Below are 18,938 nucleotides of genomic sequence, written 5' to 3' on the forward strand. Positions count from 1 at the left end.
CTGCCAAGAAGACCGGTTAAATATCCACCCAGTATTCTTCTTTATAGCTACCAAGAGTGCCTGGTTGAAGTGCAGTTTGCATTTGACATTACGTATGTTTGACCCTGTGGGAATAAAAAAAAATTATAATCCAAATAAATTCAAACGTGTGCACCCAGTTCATTTTTTTTAAGTAGTATGCTGTACAATCACTCCACCCTGGGAAAAGAAATCATAAGTCTAAAATACCTTGACATTCATGCCCTTGAATGTCATGGTATTTTGCGCCCATGACCACAACTGTAGTCAGGCTTCAGGTTCATATCATCACTGCTGACTGATCTGTGCCTACTGGCAAATAAAATGACATTTACCAAAATGAGTGACCGATGTTATCTGTTGTGTGACATTAGCTAAATATTTAAAGATGGTATGGAGACCCAAAAGACATCAAAAGAGTTTATTTGAATTTGTTTCCATAGAACAAAATAAAATCGGCAGCAAATGATATCTTTAGGATCTGTGTCAGCCCAAAATGTCACAAAAGTTCTTCCTTATTCTTAACTAATCTACATCTGCAGAGAAAGCACAGAGTGTTTTATCTTGTTTATTCCCTGTTAATCACTGCTAATATAGTAATGGCTCAAAACTAGCAAGTGCCCTCTGTTAGTGACACAATCTGAGACTGCTGCAAGAAGTTGTTCGATCAGAACAGTGCTGAGTTTCACTTCTATGTTGTGCGAACTCTTCCGTCACAGCTTCTACCACTGCTCAGTGTGGATAATTCTAAACTGGTGAGGTCATGCAGCTTTAGGTGTAAGCGACAATGCTTGACCCTTTGTTCAAGTGGTTTCTTGTCAGTGGCCTAGTTTAAGAAGGAGATGGGTGATGTTAGTATTCATGTCCCCATCCTGGGAGAGGAAGCCTGCTGAGAAGAGGGATGAGGGAGAGGCCCAGGCTGGGGTGAGAGTCTCTTCTCATGGACCAGCACATGACCAAAATGAAGGAAAGGTATTTATTTTGGCACCATACCGGGGGAGGCAGAGCTGCTCCCGAATCTGCAGTAGGTGTCAGCGGGATAGAAGAGGAATGCAGATGAGGACTGGACACATATTTACATGTATACCAGTTGGCTCAAGTGCAAAAGCCTGAACTCGGAGTGCTGCTGTGTGGAGTCATGATAAAGGAATTTAATGTTGGCCAGAGTGCCAGCTGGCAAGCTGTGTCACACTTCAGAGTCTGGATCCTCCAAAAGACTCCACAAAAGGCCCTCCAGTGGAGTTTGTGTTCAAAAGAAATGGTGGGGCCTTACAGGAACCAAAACTTAATGTGTGATCAGGCAAGAGAAATATGCCAGTTTATCTCTAGTTTGGTGCCTTAAAAATGCTGTGTGTAATAGGCTGTCATTTAGAGTGGCATTGCAACAAGGAACAAATACCATACTTAAAGTGATTCAGTTGATAGTAAAGCACCCAGGGCTGCTCAGGATACATCAACTGTGCTCTTCAGAAGTCATTCCCTGTCATTCTGGTACAGCGAGTTTGCTCCATAAAGGTAGACAGGATCCACATTCTGTGTGTCATAACAGCTAATTCCTTAAAGGTTGGTAATCAGTCCAGCTCATTCCTGTAAGTACAGAACAGAGAATAACAAAAGAGTTTTGTAACAAAGTATAAGCACTCCAGTTAGGTCACTCACACGTGCCGTCGATACTGAATCTGCCCTCAAACTGCCACCATCAGCCACGTTTTACCTTTTGACCCCAGCCAATAAGTGATCAAGCAGATGAAAGGTCATATATAACACTGCTACTGCAAACATAGCGGGATTAGCTGTCTCGTCATGTGGTGCAGCTGCTGGATTTCAAACTCTGAGAGCAAACAGAAGACAAGGCAATAACAATGTAATCCTATTAAAATAACATTCAAACAGTCATGTTGCGTAACCTCTGTCATACGCTGTTTACTGGCTCGAGTATTGTTTAGGTTTCAGATATGGGGGAAGTGTTGTGCAATATATTTTGTTTAGTAAATGCATAAAAGCATCAGCATTTGGTAAATTTCATAATGGAGGAAACGACAACGATCAACCAAGATTTTAAAGATTTGATCGGTTATCAGATCAGACGATGAACCTGATGTCAGAGCTGCATTTGCTACAAACACCCATCTTTATCTTTTGTCTGTTTGTGTGTAACAGATTACCAGAGGCTGATGACTGTGGCAGAGAGCATCACAGCCTTAATGTTCCCCTTCCAGTGGCAGCATGTGTACGTTCCCATCCTGCCCGCCTCCCTTCTCCATTTCCTCGATGCTCCTGTGCCGTATCTAATGGGCCTCCACTCCAATGGGCAGGATGACCGCACCAAGCTAGAGCTGCCACAGGAGGTACATTCAGAGAGCAGTGTCTGAGTTACTGAGTGCAAACCTTCGTCATGTCTAATATTTGACTGTGTTACCGCTCCAGAAACCAAATCTTTAATTTCATGGTTTTATTTGTTCTTATCTCACAAACTGTGTTGCAGCTTCTGCACTGATTTGATTTGTGCTTTGCTGCTTGATATTTTTATTTCATTTCAGCCTTATGTTTGTGTGATGATGTGTTGTTGCAATAATAATGCTGCTCAGTATGAGAAAACATAAAAGTTCGTGTTTGGTGCAATGCATAGACGCGCTAATGCCGTAGCAGTGTGGGTCTTCAGTTGGTCTAGGTGAAGTAGAGCCGTTCGTGACCGGGCTGTGGGATGGCTGAATGATGATCATCCCTTTCACTGATGATTAATATCTTGTAAACAACCAGATTCTGAGTCAGGGCCTTGCGAGAGACTGGTGCCTCGTTCAGGGTGTAACCCGCTCATGATCTATGGCAGCTAGGATAGGTTCCTCCCCACCGCGACCCTGAATTGGAAATGAACTGAACTTGAACTAGACGTTTTCTTCATATAACCTACACAGTGTAGGTATTTCAGAGTCAGTTATTGCTCTCTTGAGCATGTCAGCTTTATATTTTCAGTCATCAGTGACCTTTTTAATTCAGGGGGCTGGAATGTCCAACTGAATGAAATGTATAAAAACAGGATCTATAATATTACAATACTATAACTGTCTGTAAAGCTTTGTTAAATGTAATATAATCATTACTCTGCTATTTCTCGTATTCCAGGCAAACTTGTGTTTTGTGGACATTGATAATCACTTCATTGAACTGCCAGAGGAGTTGCCACAGTTTCCCAACAAACTCGAGTTCATTCAGGAGATCTCCGAGGTGCTCATGTCCTTCGGCGTGTCTCCAGAGGGAAACATTTACTCCAGCGACAGCCAGGCCAAGTACCGGGGCTTCCGAGCAGCTGATATGGTCTCTGACAAGCGTAACGGCAATCTGGCCTCACCCCTCAACTCCTACCTGCTGAGAGAGAATGAGACAATTGCCAGACTGCAGGCTCTGGTCAAGCGGACAGGTGTCAGCTTAGACAAGGTGAGAAATGATGTAATGTCGTTAATTAAAACGGGCTGCAAAAATAACCACGTGTGACTCACTGGGCTTAGTTACATCACCAAGACTGATCATTTAAGTAGGTAAAAATAGGAGCTTTAGATTGGGCACCAGGTCTACGAATATATTTATATTAATGAGTTTATTGACAACTGGAAATTCATTTGAGGTGTTTTAATTTTTAGGACAGGAGCTTAGCTTGATTAAAATATTTAACGGTCCTCTTCTTTGTAGAAAAATCATTGCAGTGAAAATAAATTTTCTTCTGGCATTAATATATTTCTATAAGTAGGTAATTAACTCTTAGAATATATATTGATGAGTGAAGTCTGAGTTAAAGTGCATCCATAACCATCCGTTACTAGCAGCATCGTTGCAGTAAGGGACAGCAAACATAAGGGGGCGCCCTCTTACACCACAAACACACATGTTTTGTCAGTACACAAAAGGAGGTGGTTTGCTTTTTAAAATATTTTCTCTTCCTTTTAAATACACCAACTCATTTCTGAGTCGTGTGACTATTTTTCAGCTTTGCGGTACATGAATAAGATGCACTCAGTCTAAAGACTGACGGATGAATTAATGGATGCTTCGAGAAGGCCTCTGTACAGCGTAAGCAGCTTATGCTGTTGTGGGCAACATTAGCTTTCCTTGAATGGATTTGCGCATCGTCAAGGTCTGACCTTATAATTATTCCTATCTAAAGGCACGGCTGAATTCCTATTAAAGAAACCAGGTCCTGATTAAATGGCGTTCCAGGTCACGTCAGTGGATTGGATATTTTCCTGCACAGTGGCAGCCCTGCTCTGTTATTTTAGCTGCCTGGCGCTGGCATCTGTCCAGCTGACATGCTGACATGTTCAGTTAAAATGAGGTCATAAATCAAGACTCATGTCCTTGGCCATCTTTCCCATGACCCTACTTCTTCTTCATCACTATAAATGTGATAAAAGTCACAAGAGGTGACGTGAAAAATAGATGTGCTTCTGCCTCTTTTCTTCATTGAATGAGCGTTTTCCCTTTTTTCGGACCCTTCTTACTTTGTGTTCTTTTGTATTGTAATCGGTCAAAATCAGCATTTACAACAATGTTTCTTAATGTTGATGCACATCAGCTGGAGGTCAGAGAGGATGCCAGCAGCAACAAGGATGGGCGGGTTCAGTGTGACGAGGAAGAGTTGAAAATGCACCAGCTCAACATCCAGGTGCGCGAGGTCTTCGCTAACCGGTTCACCCAGATGTTTGCAGACTATGAGGTGTTTGTCATCCAGCCGAGTCATGACAAAGAGTCCTGGTTCACCAATCGAGACCAGATGCAGAACTTTGACAAGGTAAAGTGGTATAGCTGCTTTGTTAGCAAAGCATAGTAATGATTTAGCATAATATATATGTAATCTTTATATCTTGTACCTTTGTGACTGTGTACAGGCCTCCTTCCTGTCTGACCAACCAGAACCCTACCTGCCCTTCCTGTCACGTTTCTTGGAGACGCAGATGTTTGCGTCCTTCATCGACAGTAAGATCCTCTGTCACGATGACGAGGAGAAGGAGCACACGCTGAGGGTGTTTGATGCTCGTGTGGATAAGATCCGCATGCTGAACGTGCGCACGCCCACGCTGCGTACTTCTATGTATCAGAAGTGCACAAACATCGAAGAAGCAGGTGAGGAGGAAAAGGAGGAACATTAATCTATATGGTGGGATTGTTTTCAAAGCTCCAAATGTTTGAATTTGGCTCTCTTAACTCTTGATAGGTTTGCACTTAAAAAAGTTGCAGGTTATGCATTGAGAATGAACAGCTTCACTGGAGTGTCTTTAATTTAAAACTATTAAAAGAAATGGACCTCTGAATGTTTGTGATTGTAATTAAAGAAGCATTTAAAACTGCAGAACTCAATAATCTGCAGTGCAGTTATGTACGAATCTGACAGACCTCTGGAGGTTTGCTGTCTTTAGTTACCTGACTGGTTGTTGCTGTCTTGCTTGCAGACACCCTGTTTAAAAAGCGTCTTGAAAAAGCTGACTTTATCGCTCCTGGACCTCATGTCATTGAGCCGGAGAAGGCCGAGACCGAATTTCGTAATATTTGTTCTCATTATCTCAACCAATCTAGGGTGGTGGTTCTTTCAATTATGTGTGCAATGTGTTAAGTTAGGTTGGCTCATAGAGGAAGTATAGACTTCCTTTAACCTTGTATTTGGAATAAGTCACACTGGCAGTGGTTTATGCAGGAAAGCTTTTAAAAGCATGGACGGATGCTCTTGCTCATTCTGCTGAGTCTGGAGAATGTGAAAAGAGAAAGGGGTGAATAAGAGATGAAGCAAATGTTACCATGAACTTTTCACATATTACTGTAAAATAAATTCCTCTATGAGATCCTCACTGCATTGCACACATGACAGTTTTTCCAAAGCTTGGTGATCTGTTATTGATTTTTACTGATATAGTTGCAGAAAAAAGTTTTCTAACCCTTTTGAGATATTTGTGCAAGAATTACCCCTTACTGAGTAACTTAGGAAGCTTATTATGAGGTTTAATGTCATGATTTACGTCTGTTTTGCCATCAGTGGACATCAGTGATGGCCAAATTTAATTCAAAAGGACTCTAAGCAGGCTCCAATACATAATCTAAAGTAATGTTTGTCAGTAAATAAAAGACAGTCTCTTTTCCTCATTTTAATTTTAAATCGGATCAAATTACTCAAAGTATATCTCAAAGGGTTAACAAAGCCTTTCCTGCAGCTATAATGTAACAAGTACAGGTTAAAGGGTTGATGATAAATCCTATACAAGAAAAAACATTTATGTGAATTCCAACTTCACCCAGCCAGTGTTTTTCCACCGTTTTCATGCTGCGCTTTTGCAGCTTCAAATATCTCACACCCCCTGGTTTGTTTGTTTTTTGGCTTTTGTTTTTTATTGCCATTTGATGGACAACAGGAAGTAGTATTATTTTTCTCTGTTTCTCTAACATCGTGGGAGCTTTTCCTCACACAGCCCATGTGTGTGGGGGGATGTTTTTAATAAAGCATAAAAATAATCACTGTGTAAAGCTGCATGACTCGGCTGGTTCTTTTGAAGACAACAAAACATCTGCTCTGAGCCTTTTTTCTGTCATTTCTCTTGGTTCTGTGGGTGCTTTTTATGTTTTCTTTTCTGCTGTCATCTGGTTTCTAAATTTGAAATGAAAAGTTCTTAGTCATTATCTGAATCTCACAACATAACTTGACAGGGTTGGTATAACAATGAACCTGTTCTATTTACTCCAGTTGTTCCTGGAATTTTGAAGTCAGGATATCCATTAAATCATTTTATTGATGATCTGTTTCCATAAATGGCAAAAAGCTATATCTTTTACTGATGGGACTGTTTTGTTTTTTGGGTTTTTTATTTTATTTTATTTTTAATCTTTTCAATCCTAAATGATTTTTTTGTATTAGATGCTGGAATAACTTAACTAAAATTCTTCACCGGATCATCTTTTAAATTCAAGAGTAAGATAGAAAGAAGACATTTAATCAAACTGACACATCTCAGCAGTAAAAGTAGGGTGACTTTGAAACATGATGATATAATCCCTCTGCTGACTTGTGTACCCCTCACACACCTCCACAGAGAAAGCCATTGAGATGAGAGTCTCAAAGATCGACCACACTGCCCTGCACCCCCACCTGCTGGACATGAAGATCGGCCAGGGGCGCTACGAGCAGGGCTTCTTCCCCCGACTGCAGTCTGATGTGCTCTCCACTGGACCCACCAGCAACAAGTGAGTATTTGTAGCTCACTACTGTCTCTGTCCCCTTGTGATTAGTGTATATTTCAAATGAACCTTTGATGTGTGGGTTTGATGGCTGTTTTACATTTGTTTCTTTTTCTGTGTTACAGATGGGCCAAGAGGAGCGCTCCGGCTCAGTGGAGGAGGAGGGATCGGCAGAAGCAGCACGCTGAGCACCTTTATTTAGACAATGACCAGAGAGAGGTGAGAGCGCCCCCACAGTGTTTTCTTTCATCAGCTCCTTCACACAGATGGACTGCTTGAGCTTTGATGTCATTTTGCATGATCTCTTGTCTGTTTGCTCTTCCCATCAATGTCTGCTCTTACACCTGTTCTCACACATTTCATTTCTTTTCTTTTTCTGCTTGCCTTACACTCACGCCCTCACACTCGCAGCATGTAGAGTGTTTGTTTCCGGAGCTCCAGCTCCTGCTGTTTCTTGACTACTACTGGCTCTCGCAGTCCTTCAAGCCCTGTCTAAAGTCGGTGACTGTGGACGTGGTATGTGTTGGTTGTCCGTAGAGCGCAGTACCTGTCCACGCATGTGGTCTTTTCCTCCACGTACAGCAGCTGAGCTTTGTTTGAGTATCAGTGTTACTTTTGTGTGTGTCAGGTGTGGGTTTAGGAGGTGGAACTGATAAGCAGTGATGTAATTAAAATGCTGCTTCATTTTATCAGTTTTCTCCAAAATTGTGACCTATCTTGATCCTTGTAGTTTAAACTGTAGGACGCGCTTCGATTTAATATTCCCATACAGAGCGACACCAGCTCTGTGTCTAACCACAGAGCTGTTTGTTGTAGATATAGTGACATGAGCACACGTTATTGTACTCGCTAACTAAATCCTCTCTCTTTCATCAGAAATACATCCAGGAAGCCAGAAACTTGGGCACAACCATCAGACAGCCTAAACTGTCCAACCTGTCACCGTCTGTCATCGCTCAGACTAACTGGAAATTTGTTGAAGGATTGCTAAAGGAGTGCAGGAACAAGGTTTGCCTATCACCAGTTTTTGGTTTCACAGATTAAAACTCATCACGTATAAAACTCAGTTATGATTGAAGTTTGGGATGAAGCTCTCTTTGGCTACTTTAACGCTCTTTAAATGCTGTTAATGCAGTGTTATTTAGAGTTATGACCAATTTTCAAAACATAAAAACCCCCCAAAAAAAGCATTTTCTACCTACACGAATCGTCTGTTTTTAAGGTATTTCTTTTGGCTTCTCAGAAACAAATATTAGGTTTGAATTGTTGTCTCTCTGCAGACCAAACGTATGCTGGTAGAGAAGATGGGGCGTGAGGCTGTGGAGTTGGGCCACGGAGAGGTCAGCATCACCGGTGTTGAGGAAAACACCCTGATTGCAAGTCTCTGTGACCTGCTGGAGAGGATCTGGAGCCACGGGCTGCAGGTTAAACAGGTCAGGAAAGAAAAAGAAATGACTGCAGTCAGCATGCACACCCGTTTTAACATACAGTGCTCTCGGGGGATGTGTAGCACTAATGCCGGTTTTCTCTCTTTCTTTTAAGGGTAAATCTGCCTTGTGGTCCCACCTGCTGCACTACCAGGACAGCAAAGAGAAGAAAAATGCAACCCCAGGTAGTTTAGGGCCTCCAGGTAAGAACAAAAATCCTTTCGGCTGATGATCGCAGTCATTTAACAAACCGATGGCTTCTGCTTCAGTTACGCTTCTTTCTTTTACTCCAGGGTTCATTCATGACACCGAGAGACGTAAATCTGACGGCGGCGGATCGGTTATGCCTCCCCTGAAAATCTCCCTGATCCAGGACATGAGGTGAGGCATCTGCAGAAATGTGCACGTCAGCGAAGGAATAAAAGAGGAATGAAATCATTTCATGCTCAAAGTACTCAAAGATGTTCTGGAAATGGGCACCTTCAGACCAATGTATTTTAGACTGATACTGCCCCCCTGTGGTAGACCATTGAACGCAATATTGTTATTATATCCCTATCATAATAATCTGGGCTGATCCTGTGTATCCTCATGCGTCCAAAATTCCAATATCCTGAAATAAGACACACATAAAACTTGCAGATTTCACTGTGGGGTTACATTATTACTATAGTCTCTCCAAACAAAATACTATAAAACCAGCAGTATTTGCAGGAATACCATTAGTTTAATATAATAGCATTTATATTTAGAGAAGGATTTTCTTATTACTTTTACGATATAAACAAAAGCATGAAGTAATTCTGCTTAAATGCTGTGATGTTATTTTTCTAATCAGAATTTATTTATTTATTTTTTAATTCCTACCACTGCACTGAACATCCAGATCCACCTCTGCTATGCATATTATAACTGTATGTTTTAGTTAATGATAATAATAACAAAATAAAGATAATTTGTAAGCTGTTAGAAAAATCCAGGATTGCAAAGGTCCAGAAAAAGGCAGTACAGAAAAATTCAAATAAAGTACAAAATTAAATAAAATAACCTATAAATATGCATCCCACATAATTATACAGTTCATATATACATGTGTAGACTCTCATATTAAAAACAAAAAAGGCATAAAGGTGAGTATTTTGTCCGTAGTAGTCGTGTTATACAAAAAGCAGTTTCACCTTTGTGGAGCCCGTGAGATATGAGACTGCATAAGATGGAGAGAGGACACGACATACAGAAAAACCCTCACTGATCACCATCCCAGACCCTCAGGCCAGCCTTGTTGCCCCAATTTGATCAAAATGTTGTCATCTGGTCTATTCTTTTTAAAAACCAAGAGTTTTAACATCATCGACAGCTCTATATCTACATGCTTCAACATGCATGTATGTGTGTGTCTGCATCACTTTCGTCATGTTTACCCGCCATAACCAGCCAGGGTTGAGGAGTCTGGGGTTGCGTTGTTTGAAGACGACACAGCGTAAGTGTGTGTGTATGTGTAACAGCGTGTTACTTCCAGCCTAATTACCAGACCTCCCGCCAGTCTGACTGAGTGGAAAGGAGAGGAGGGGTCAACTTGGGGCACAAACATGCAGCTCGACTCCGCACTGGTGGATGGAGCCTCCTCCGCATTCACGTAAACGTCTGACGGCACAGTCACAGACACGGTGGCAAAGAGGCAACCACCATCATAATACTTCATTTAATCCTAACAGGGAGTTAATCTCACATTTTTAAAGCTTCGCGTGTGTTGCAGTGCGTTTAATAATAACATTTCATGTAGTAGGTGTTTCCCACTGTTGCTATGGCGATAACGAGCACAGAAAACTGGGTTACTTGACGTGATTGGGCGCGGAGGGTGGAGATGGGGAGGGGGATGGAAGGTGGAGAAGAAGCGCGTATGGCACAGGTGGAGTGGAAGGAAATGTGTCTGGACGTCAGAGACGTGATAGTGGCTCGGAGCGACGGCGCGGGGGCGAGACGGCCACGGCGGAAACATCACATGGGGCGAACAGAGACAGACTTTGGTCTGTGTGTAACAGCATCAGTTACAGTTTTATTTACACAGAGCCAGGTCACAGCATCTCAGGATACTTTGTATTTAATTATCTGTCAGACTGGGAAAGGCAATGCTGAAATTTTTTCAAATTTTATTTTTTTAGTTAATTAATACAGCCTTTTCATTTGTCAGTTTCTTACAATGTTGATAGATTAATATTCTTTTAGGGTGCTGAAGCTTTTTAAACATCAACATTTGTTTATATCTGCTTCCTTCTTTGAGTTGAATTGTTGAATCTGAGGCTACGTTCACACTGCAGGCGAAAGCGCATCAAATCCGATTTTTTTTGACCCTATGCGACCCATATCTGATCATGCTATGACAGTGTGAACGGCGCAAATCCGATATTTTCAAATCCGATCTGGGTCACTTTCGTATGTGGTACTGAATCCGATACATATCCGATGTTTTAGAAAGCGACTGCTGTTTGAACGGTCAAGTTGCATTAAATCCGTCTTTTACGTCACCGACACAAGACTGAAGCCAATTATCAGCGCCGGAGAAGCACCCGATACGACATCGCGAACGCTTCCTGGCCATCCAGCGTAGATGTCAGTGAAACTGTTGGGAAGACAACGTAAACATTTTATTTGTACTGTTTAATCTGCAGATTCTGACAGAAATCTGCAGCTATCCTTTGAAGCACCGCTCCTCTCTTAAACAGCAATAAGGATCATTATTAGGTTATTTACATTATTATGTAAATAACAAAACAACTTAAAGCAAAAATTGGGAAACGTGAAGTCCGAAGTCTTTATATTAAGGGCCATCAGTCAAACAATACTGTTGCTCTGGGTCTAAACAGAGCGTGCTGTGTGTGACATCTTCTTTTGCGCATGCGGGCCGCTTTGAGCGTTCACACTAGAGCACGTTTGCTGTCGCATTTTATTTGTAGTGTGAACGAGCAGTAAAAAAAATCGGATTTGATCAAAAAATCGGAATTGAGCATTAAGACCTGCAGTGTGAACGTAGCCTGAATCTCTTTAAGAAGATTCTGCATATAAATGTGCAACAACTACGTGAGTGTGAACTTTGGCTACATACAATCAAAAGGTCTGTACAGAGAGCAAGAATGCATTTTTGTGTATTAGCTATTTAGCTTTCTATTCACTTAAAAAAAAAAAAAAAAAAAAGTCTTCTTATAAAGAAATGACTGGAAACATGATTGGACTGAGCAGGAGGTCTTCGGCCTGATATAAAGTATCTCTTATCTGGAAAATATGTAGCTACACCAGGAGCCTGGAAACATTTGTCCATTGCCCCCAGACAGTAAATCATCAGGCGATGGCAGCTTGGTTTCCAGATTGGCGGAAATTAATTTAAGTTTACACAGTTAAATTTAGACAACACACTTGTGTGTTCACCTGTATAAATCCATTCATATCACCTTGGTTGTTCCACTGAGAGCAAACAAGATATATTCATGTCAGATATCAGACTTTTAGTTCTTCTTCACTCTTTATGTGCTTACACGCCACTCTGCATTTAATCATGAATTATTATTCATCTCTGGCTCTCTTCGTCCTCTCACTCCAAACCTGTCACGGCAGATGGCTGCCCTTCCCTGTGCCAGGTTCTGCTGGAGGTTTTTTCCTGTTAAAAGGGAGTTCTTTCTTCCCACTGTCCTCAAAGTGTTTGTTCATTGGGATTGTTTGATGGTTGGGGCTTTCTCTGTATTATTGTAAGGTATTTATCTTACAATATAAAGCACCTTGAGGAGACTTCTGTTGTGATTTGGTTCTATATGAATAAAATTGACTGGAAATTGTTGATAATATGTTGAAGTATTGCCTATCCTTGCACTTCTGTGACACTGCAGGAATCAAATTTTTCTATGTCTGATATCTAGCATCAGTTCTTCCTCCCTCTAATCTCTAAATCTGTTGTTATTTTTTATTTGCAGGCACATTCAGAACATAAGCGAGATTAAGACAGATGTGGGCAAGGCCCGAGCCTGGGTTCGTCTCTCTATGGAGAAGAAGCTCCTTTCCAGACACCTGAAGCAGCTGCTTTCAGATCACGAGCTTACAAAGTGAGCAAAAGGACACAAACAGCAGAGTTTATATGTGCTTCCATTTATCGCAGGGTCACTATTTGTCAGAACAACTGCAATAAGTCACGCTGATGCAGATTAAAGATCTTTGGATTTGTTTTTCTCCCTGCTGTGTGTGCTCATCTGACCTTCTTTCTTTGTTTTGTGAAGCAATGTCTGTGTCATATGAAATGAAGATGTGATCTAACCATTTATAATGCATTAAGTCTCTTGAAATTTCAGAGCATCATGCTATAGTTCCCCTCTACATAAATAATTCACAGTTTTCTTCATAATTGATATCCGAGTACTAAAGTGGGTCAGGGGATTTCTGTCTGCCTTTTATTGACCTTACAGTGGTATTTATTTCACCTAATGCTAAACAGTGTGCACGTTGTCATCCATTTACCTCAAAAATGATCATGTCTTGTGCTTGTATATACCAAGGCATTATTATCTTTTAATTGTAATCGTAGCAGAAATTATTTAATTTCTCTAACAATCTTCTTCTTTTTAGGAAACTATACAAGCGCTACGCCTTCCTGCGCTGTGACGATGAGAAGGAGCAATTTCTTTACCACCTCCTGTCCTTTAATGCTGTGGATTACTTCTGTTTCACCAACGTCTTCACAACCATCAGTGAGCCTGACCCTGTACTCCATGAACAACCAGCTTTTATGGATTTCAGTTCATTGTGTAACCTTTGTTTTCCCTCTGCCTCTCAGTGATCCCCTACCACGTGGTGGTTGTTCCGAGTAAGAAGTTGGGTGGCTCCATGTTCACAGCCAACCCTTGGGTGTGTGTTTCTGGTGAGCTGGCGGAGACCGGAGTCCTGCAGGTCCCCAGAAATACTCTGGAGATTACTTTTGAGGTTGGTATTAATTCTCCTATAAAGGCCAATTCCACTGCATTACAACTGGGTTCTTAATTGGATAATATAGTATGTAAATTTGCAAAAAAGTAAGTGTTGCAATTAGGGAAGAAAGCAGCACAGATGGAAAGAAATACAACTCTGTTACTAACCATATTATCTAAATCGATGGTTATCAAATTTGGACCCCAGGGACTTGATATCAGCTGATATCTGCAAGCAATAGCTGAAGGGTCCACAAAGTAATCCACTTATAATATAATAAAACAGTGGTCTATCATTAAAAAGTGCATGTATACAAATGTGAACTGCACTAATAAAACAGTTATTGCTCTCTCTAGTAGAAGCTGACCATCTGTCATAAATAACTCATCAAATGTAATTTCTCCCAAACTGTTCTAAGTGCTGTGTGGCCTGAGTAATTGGCAGCAAGCATGTGACTCAAAGGCAAACCAGCTTTATCTGGATTACAATGATGAGTCCCTAGAAACTCTCCCTGATGAAAGACCCCTGGGCACACAAACTCTGAGACTTCTGATTTAAATTGCTTACTCTAGGAAAAATGTCCAGTTTCACAGCACTTCATGCTAAAATCAATCAGTTGTGCTGCTGGATGAGTTGCACAGGTAACAATTTGACTGCCATTGTTTTCTCTGCCACACTGTTTTGGTGAAATGGTGTTTTTGTTTCAAACGTTTCTCCTCCAACTGTGCAAAGAAGCCAGAGATGTAAACACAGAGTTGTTCAGCTCCACTTCAATAAAGATAGACACAGGAAATATTTCATACCTCGTGCAATGACTCTTCACATGCAACACGTTTTTCTAGCAAAGAATTATCTGCTCTCTCATCTCGTTAGCTATATTTCAACCCTGCACTGTGTACTACACTTTACACTCTCTGTATACTCAGTCACTTTAATGCCACCTGACATTTGCTGTGCTGGTTTTTATTATATTTAGCAAGCGATTTTTATTCTGATTGATTTTTCTTTATTTATATTTTTAAGCTTATTTACTTTATTGTATTATATTCAGCTTTTTTATTTAAAATTTTACTTAACCTCCTGTATTGTAGTCACACCTTGCCTAGTACTAGTCGAACGCCCTTTTGTCTGCAAGACTGTCTTTAATCTTCATGGTATAAATTCAACAAGGTGCTAAAAACATTCCTCAGAGATTTTCCTCCATTATGACATGATAGCATCACACGGTTGCTGCGGATTAGTCAGCTGCACATCTCTGATGTGACTCTCTCGTTCCACCACACCCCATATTTGATTGAGATCTGGTGACTGTGGAGGCCGTTTGAGTAGTCAGTTTAAGTGCATTTTACAACACAGTGGTCCCTTGTTTATTGCGGGAGTTACGTTCTAAAAATAACCCGCGATAGGTGAAATCTGTGAAGTAGCCAACTTTATTTTTTTTTTAAATTATTATAGATGTTTTAAGGCTGTAAAACCTCTCACTACCACAGGTGCCTTTGACGGTGCAAAACGTTTCATTGACATTGTTGTGTATGTTGGGGAGAACACTTACAAACATACAGTACAGCACTTCAGAGTAACACTGCTAGCGATCGAAGATTTATGTAAATTTGACAAGCTGAACGCATTCTGTACTGTAAAGGAGACGTGGCACAGAGGAGACTGATTAAAAATGTGCTGTAAAAAAATTAAAAAGCATGCAAATTGCACACAAAAAAACAAATCTGCCAAACGACGAGGCCGCAAAAGGTGAACAGTGTTATAGTGAGGGATCACTGTACACACTTTGTATCGGGGTCAATATAGAAAATATCCTTCTAACTATTATACCACCACCAGCAGCCTGAACCACTGATACAAGTTTGGATGGATCCATGCTTTCATGTTGCTCATGTCGAATTCTGACCCTACTATTTGAATATTGCAGCAAAAGACTCATCAGACCAGGCAACATTTTTCCATTCTTTTGTTGTCTTCTGCTGCTGGAGCCCATCTGCTTCACAGTTCGACATGTTGTACGTCCAAAAATCACTCGTCTGCATACCTTTGTTGTAAAAATATCACTATATGACTTATTAATTCCTCCTTCTCACCTCAAATCCGTCCGGCCATTCTCCTCTGACCTCTGGGGTCAATAAGGCTTTTTCACCCACAGAACTGGTGCTCACTCAGTAGTCTCTCTTTTTCAGACCTGTGCTCTAAACCTTGGGTTGTTTAAGAATAACCCATCTAGTAGATCAGTTTCTGATATGCTCAGACCAGCAGAAGTCTCTTAAATCATCTTTTTAGCCAATTCTAATGCTCAGTTTTAACTTTAGCAGGTCATCTTGACCATGTTTACTTGCCTGAAAGCATTGAGTTGCTGCCATATGATACTTGGATATTTGCATTAACAAGAAGTTCTGCAGGTGTAGCTAACAAAGTGTGTATCATTGAGTTATGTTGGATTATTTAAAGTGGTTTGATATATATTCTATTTAATGTTCTGGCTTCTCTAACACAGGAATTTCATGTCTTCTGGAAAAAAGATTGTGTATCTTATCTTAGAAACTCTGTAGTCTAAATGTGATTTTTTTATTTTTATTTTTTTTTTTGTTTGGGTGTTTGACATTAATCTGGGTCCTTCTGTCTCAGTGCCAGAACCTGGGCAAACTCACCACAGTGCAGATGGGTCATGATAACACAGGGCTCTATGCGAAGTGGCTGGTGGAGTGTGTTGTGGTCCGCAACGAGATCACGGGGCACACTTACAAGTAAGCATTACCGCCTGGTGGAAAAATGAACCCGATACCGATTTGGCCAGTTGGTTGTCAAAAAATCGACTCGGCGTGCTCATCTCACAGGTTTCCGTGCGGCCGCTGGTTGGGGAAGGGCGTGGATGACGGCAGCCTGGAGAGGATCCTGGTGGGAGAGCTGATGACCCCCAGCTCGGAGAACGATGAACGGATGTGCCGCACACCTCCCATGCAGCAGTCCCCGGGAATGATTAGGAGATTTGTTACCATCTCGCCAAACAGCAAACCAAGTGAGTTTGTAGAGCGTTTTGTTCTACAAAGAACAAAAAAAAAACCCCTTTGATGTGGGATTTAGCTGTTCCTCACCTGCTAATGATTAAAATCTTGCCTTAAAAAAAAGAAACGACCCAAAAACGCCTGAACGAGAAAACACAACGACAAATTGTTTTAAACCTGGATTGGGAGTTACCGTCATGTGTCTGCTTGTGTTGTCTCTCAGTATCTTTGTTGAACTTTTTTTTTTTTTTTTTTCTTCTTTCATCCAGAGCTAAACACAGGTCAGATCCAGGAGGGAGTGGGAGAGGCCATCAATGGGATTGTAAAGCACTTCCACAAGCCAGAGAAGGAGGTGAGAGACGGCAGTCTAGACAGGCCCAAACATGTACTTCTATTATTCATCACAAATGGGGAAAAAAGCAGCCGTCTGCTCCGGTGGCCCCAGCCCCCCTCAGTAACTGTTCTGCCTGTATTATAGTTCAAATATAAAAAAGAGGGATTTGTGCTGGTTTTTTTTTTTTTTTTTTTTAATGATCTTATTTAGCTTATTATTATTATTTTGACCTAGAGTGCTGTCTGTTAATTTTCCTCTTCTGGAGGAACTAAAATAGAACTTGAATGTTGATAATTATTACATACTCGGGCAGGTGGAGAAGGAGAACTGCAATTGAAGATTTTTAAAGTGTGTTGTAACTTAGCTGCTGATTACAGGCTTTAAAAGTCATTCATTATAGTTTCAAAGGATTTTTTTTTACTGGGAATTCCCCTTCACTTTTGCTCTACCTCCTTAACACACCAACAGAACAATAACGTTGAAGTCTGCTTTGTATTCTCCCGTGTGTCCTACTATAGTGTGTGTGTGTGTGTGTGTGTATATGGTCTCTTAGTTTAATGATGATTTAAATGTTTTGGAGTTCTCATTCATTTAAATATGACCACAGAGAAAGCTGTTGAGTAATGATCCTTTCCATTGTCTGTTCCTGCAACATATTTGGAAGGTGGTTTGGCATTTTAATGGGATAGCTGATCCATTAAATTGGCATTTTCAGGAAAAAACAGTCAGCAATTTTGAGGCAACTTGAAACGAGCTCTAAATGCATGCATGTGTTTTTGCTCTCTCCACAGAGAGGCAGCCTGACCCTCCTGCTCTGTGGGGAGTACGGCCTCGTCTGGGCTCTGGAGCAAGTTTTCCAGCACGGTTTCAAATCACCGCGACTCTTTAAAAATGTCTTCATCTGGGACTTTTTGGGTAAGGACTCAAGCTTGTACTTGCATCCTGCATAACTGAATGACAAACGGTAAAAAGCCTGTGTCCCAATAAAGAACAACAACCAACTGCAGTAATCTGCAAAGTACATTGTGGTATACGAGTACTTTGGAAATGTCTGTTGATGTTGATCGATTGTTACTCTATTGAAAAATGCTTTAATTTCAAAGAGGCCTCACATTTTTTTTTTTTTTTTTTTTTTTTGTTAAAGTAGACCAATGTTTTGCTGTTACCTCTCAGGTGTAGTGTGTGTTTTAAATACTGTTAAAAACTGTTAACTGAGTGGTCTCCTTTGTTTTACAAAAAAAAAAAAAACCACAGAAAAGGCACAAGTTTACTTTGAAAGTGCTGAGCAGCGTGAGGTGACCCCGGATGAAAACTGGCAAACCAGAGTGCGCCACTTCTGCCGCTTCATGCGCGCCATCAACAACGCTCCCAGAAACATCGGCAAGGACGGGAAGTTCCAAATGCTCGTCTGTCTGGGCGCAAGGTAGGAAGGACCACGTATGCTGCTAATGTTTCATCTAAAAAGAGATAATACACATTAATTAATAAGAGTAATTGGGCCCATCGACATGTGACTGTGCCAAAATTAGAGAGGTTATGTTAGTTTGGCTTGTTAGCGTGTATAAGCATTAAAAGAAAACATCCGCACAAAAGATGAGATGAAAAAGTCCATAAACTAAATAAAGGACTCAATAAACATTTAGAACACTGTTAATATTCTTGTGGACAAAAAGGAAGTTGAGTGTTCAAAGTGGATGCAATAAAACTTCTTAGTGAAGCTCGAGACATAAAACAGTTTTTGCTGATACACTGATGTCAGGTTTTAAGCATAGTGTAATGTAGTTTGCTTTTATTCCACCACAGCTTGTGATTTTTATTGAAAACTGCATCACGTGTTAAGCTACACTGTTAACTCCACATGTGTCATCTTTTGTCAGGGACCATTTGCTCCATCACTGGATCGCTCTGCTCGCAGATTGTCCGATCACTTCTCAGATGTATGAGGACACTGCACTGATTAAGGACCGCTCGCTGGTAAACGCTCTGATC

At 40.9% G+C, this 18,938-nt stretch overlaps 1 protein-coding gene across 4 annotated transcripts in view; it reads left to right on the top strand.

Annotated features, from left to right (window-relative positions):
- Positions 1-18,938, top strand: part of dennd5a (DENN/MADD domain containing 5A) — a 34,807-nt gene that overhangs the window by 14,451 nt on the left and 1,418 nt on the right. For 2 of the 4 annotated variants that reach the window (XM_085402352.1, XM_085402360.1), the window contains 20 exons: positions 2,179-2,366; positions 3,142-3,453; positions 4,586-4,801; positions 4,899-5,133; positions 5,460-5,549; positions 7,086-7,236; positions 7,356-7,449; positions 8,107-8,238; positions 8,511-8,663; positions 8,773-8,860; positions 8,951-9,038; positions 12,620-12,748; positions 13,266-13,387; positions 13,474-13,619; positions 16,239-16,357; positions 16,448-16,629; positions 16,885-16,967; positions 17,741-17,864; positions 18,204-18,372; positions 18,827-18,938. The exon at positions 18,827-18,938 is cut by the window's right edge and continues 1,418 nt beyond it. In XM_085402352.1, the coding sequence (XP_085258478.1) occupies positions 2,179-2,366; positions 3,142-3,453; positions 4,586-4,801; positions 4,899-5,133; positions 5,460-5,549; positions 7,086-7,236; positions 7,356-7,449; positions 8,107-8,238; positions 8,511-8,663; positions 8,773-8,860; positions 8,951-9,038; positions 12,620-12,748; positions 13,266-13,387; positions 13,474-13,619; positions 16,239-16,357; positions 16,448-16,629; positions 16,885-16,967; positions 17,741-17,864; positions 18,204-18,372; positions 18,827-18,938 (2,933 nt within the window). The remainder of the gene's footprint in view (positions 1-2,178; positions 2,367-3,141; positions 3,454-4,585; positions 4,802-4,898; positions 5,134-5,459; positions 5,550-7,085; positions 7,237-7,355; positions 7,450-8,106; positions 8,239-8,510; positions 8,664-8,772; positions 8,861-8,950; positions 9,039-12,619; positions 12,749-13,265; positions 13,388-13,473; positions 13,620-16,238; positions 16,358-16,447; positions 16,630-16,884; positions 16,968-17,740; positions 17,865-18,203; positions 18,373-18,826) is intronic. The other 2 variants (XM_085402365.1, XM_085402370.1) reach the window with 1 other exon arrangement.

Source organism: Rhamphochromis longiceps, linkage group LG1 (assembly GCF_057381845.1).
Source record: "Rhamphochromis longiceps isolate RC_006_pf linkage group LG1, R_longiceps_female_GT1.1, whole genome shotgun sequence".
Classification (NCBI taxonomy): Eukaryota; Metazoa; Chordata; class Actinopteri; order Cichliformes; family Cichlidae; genus Rhamphochromis; species Rhamphochromis longiceps.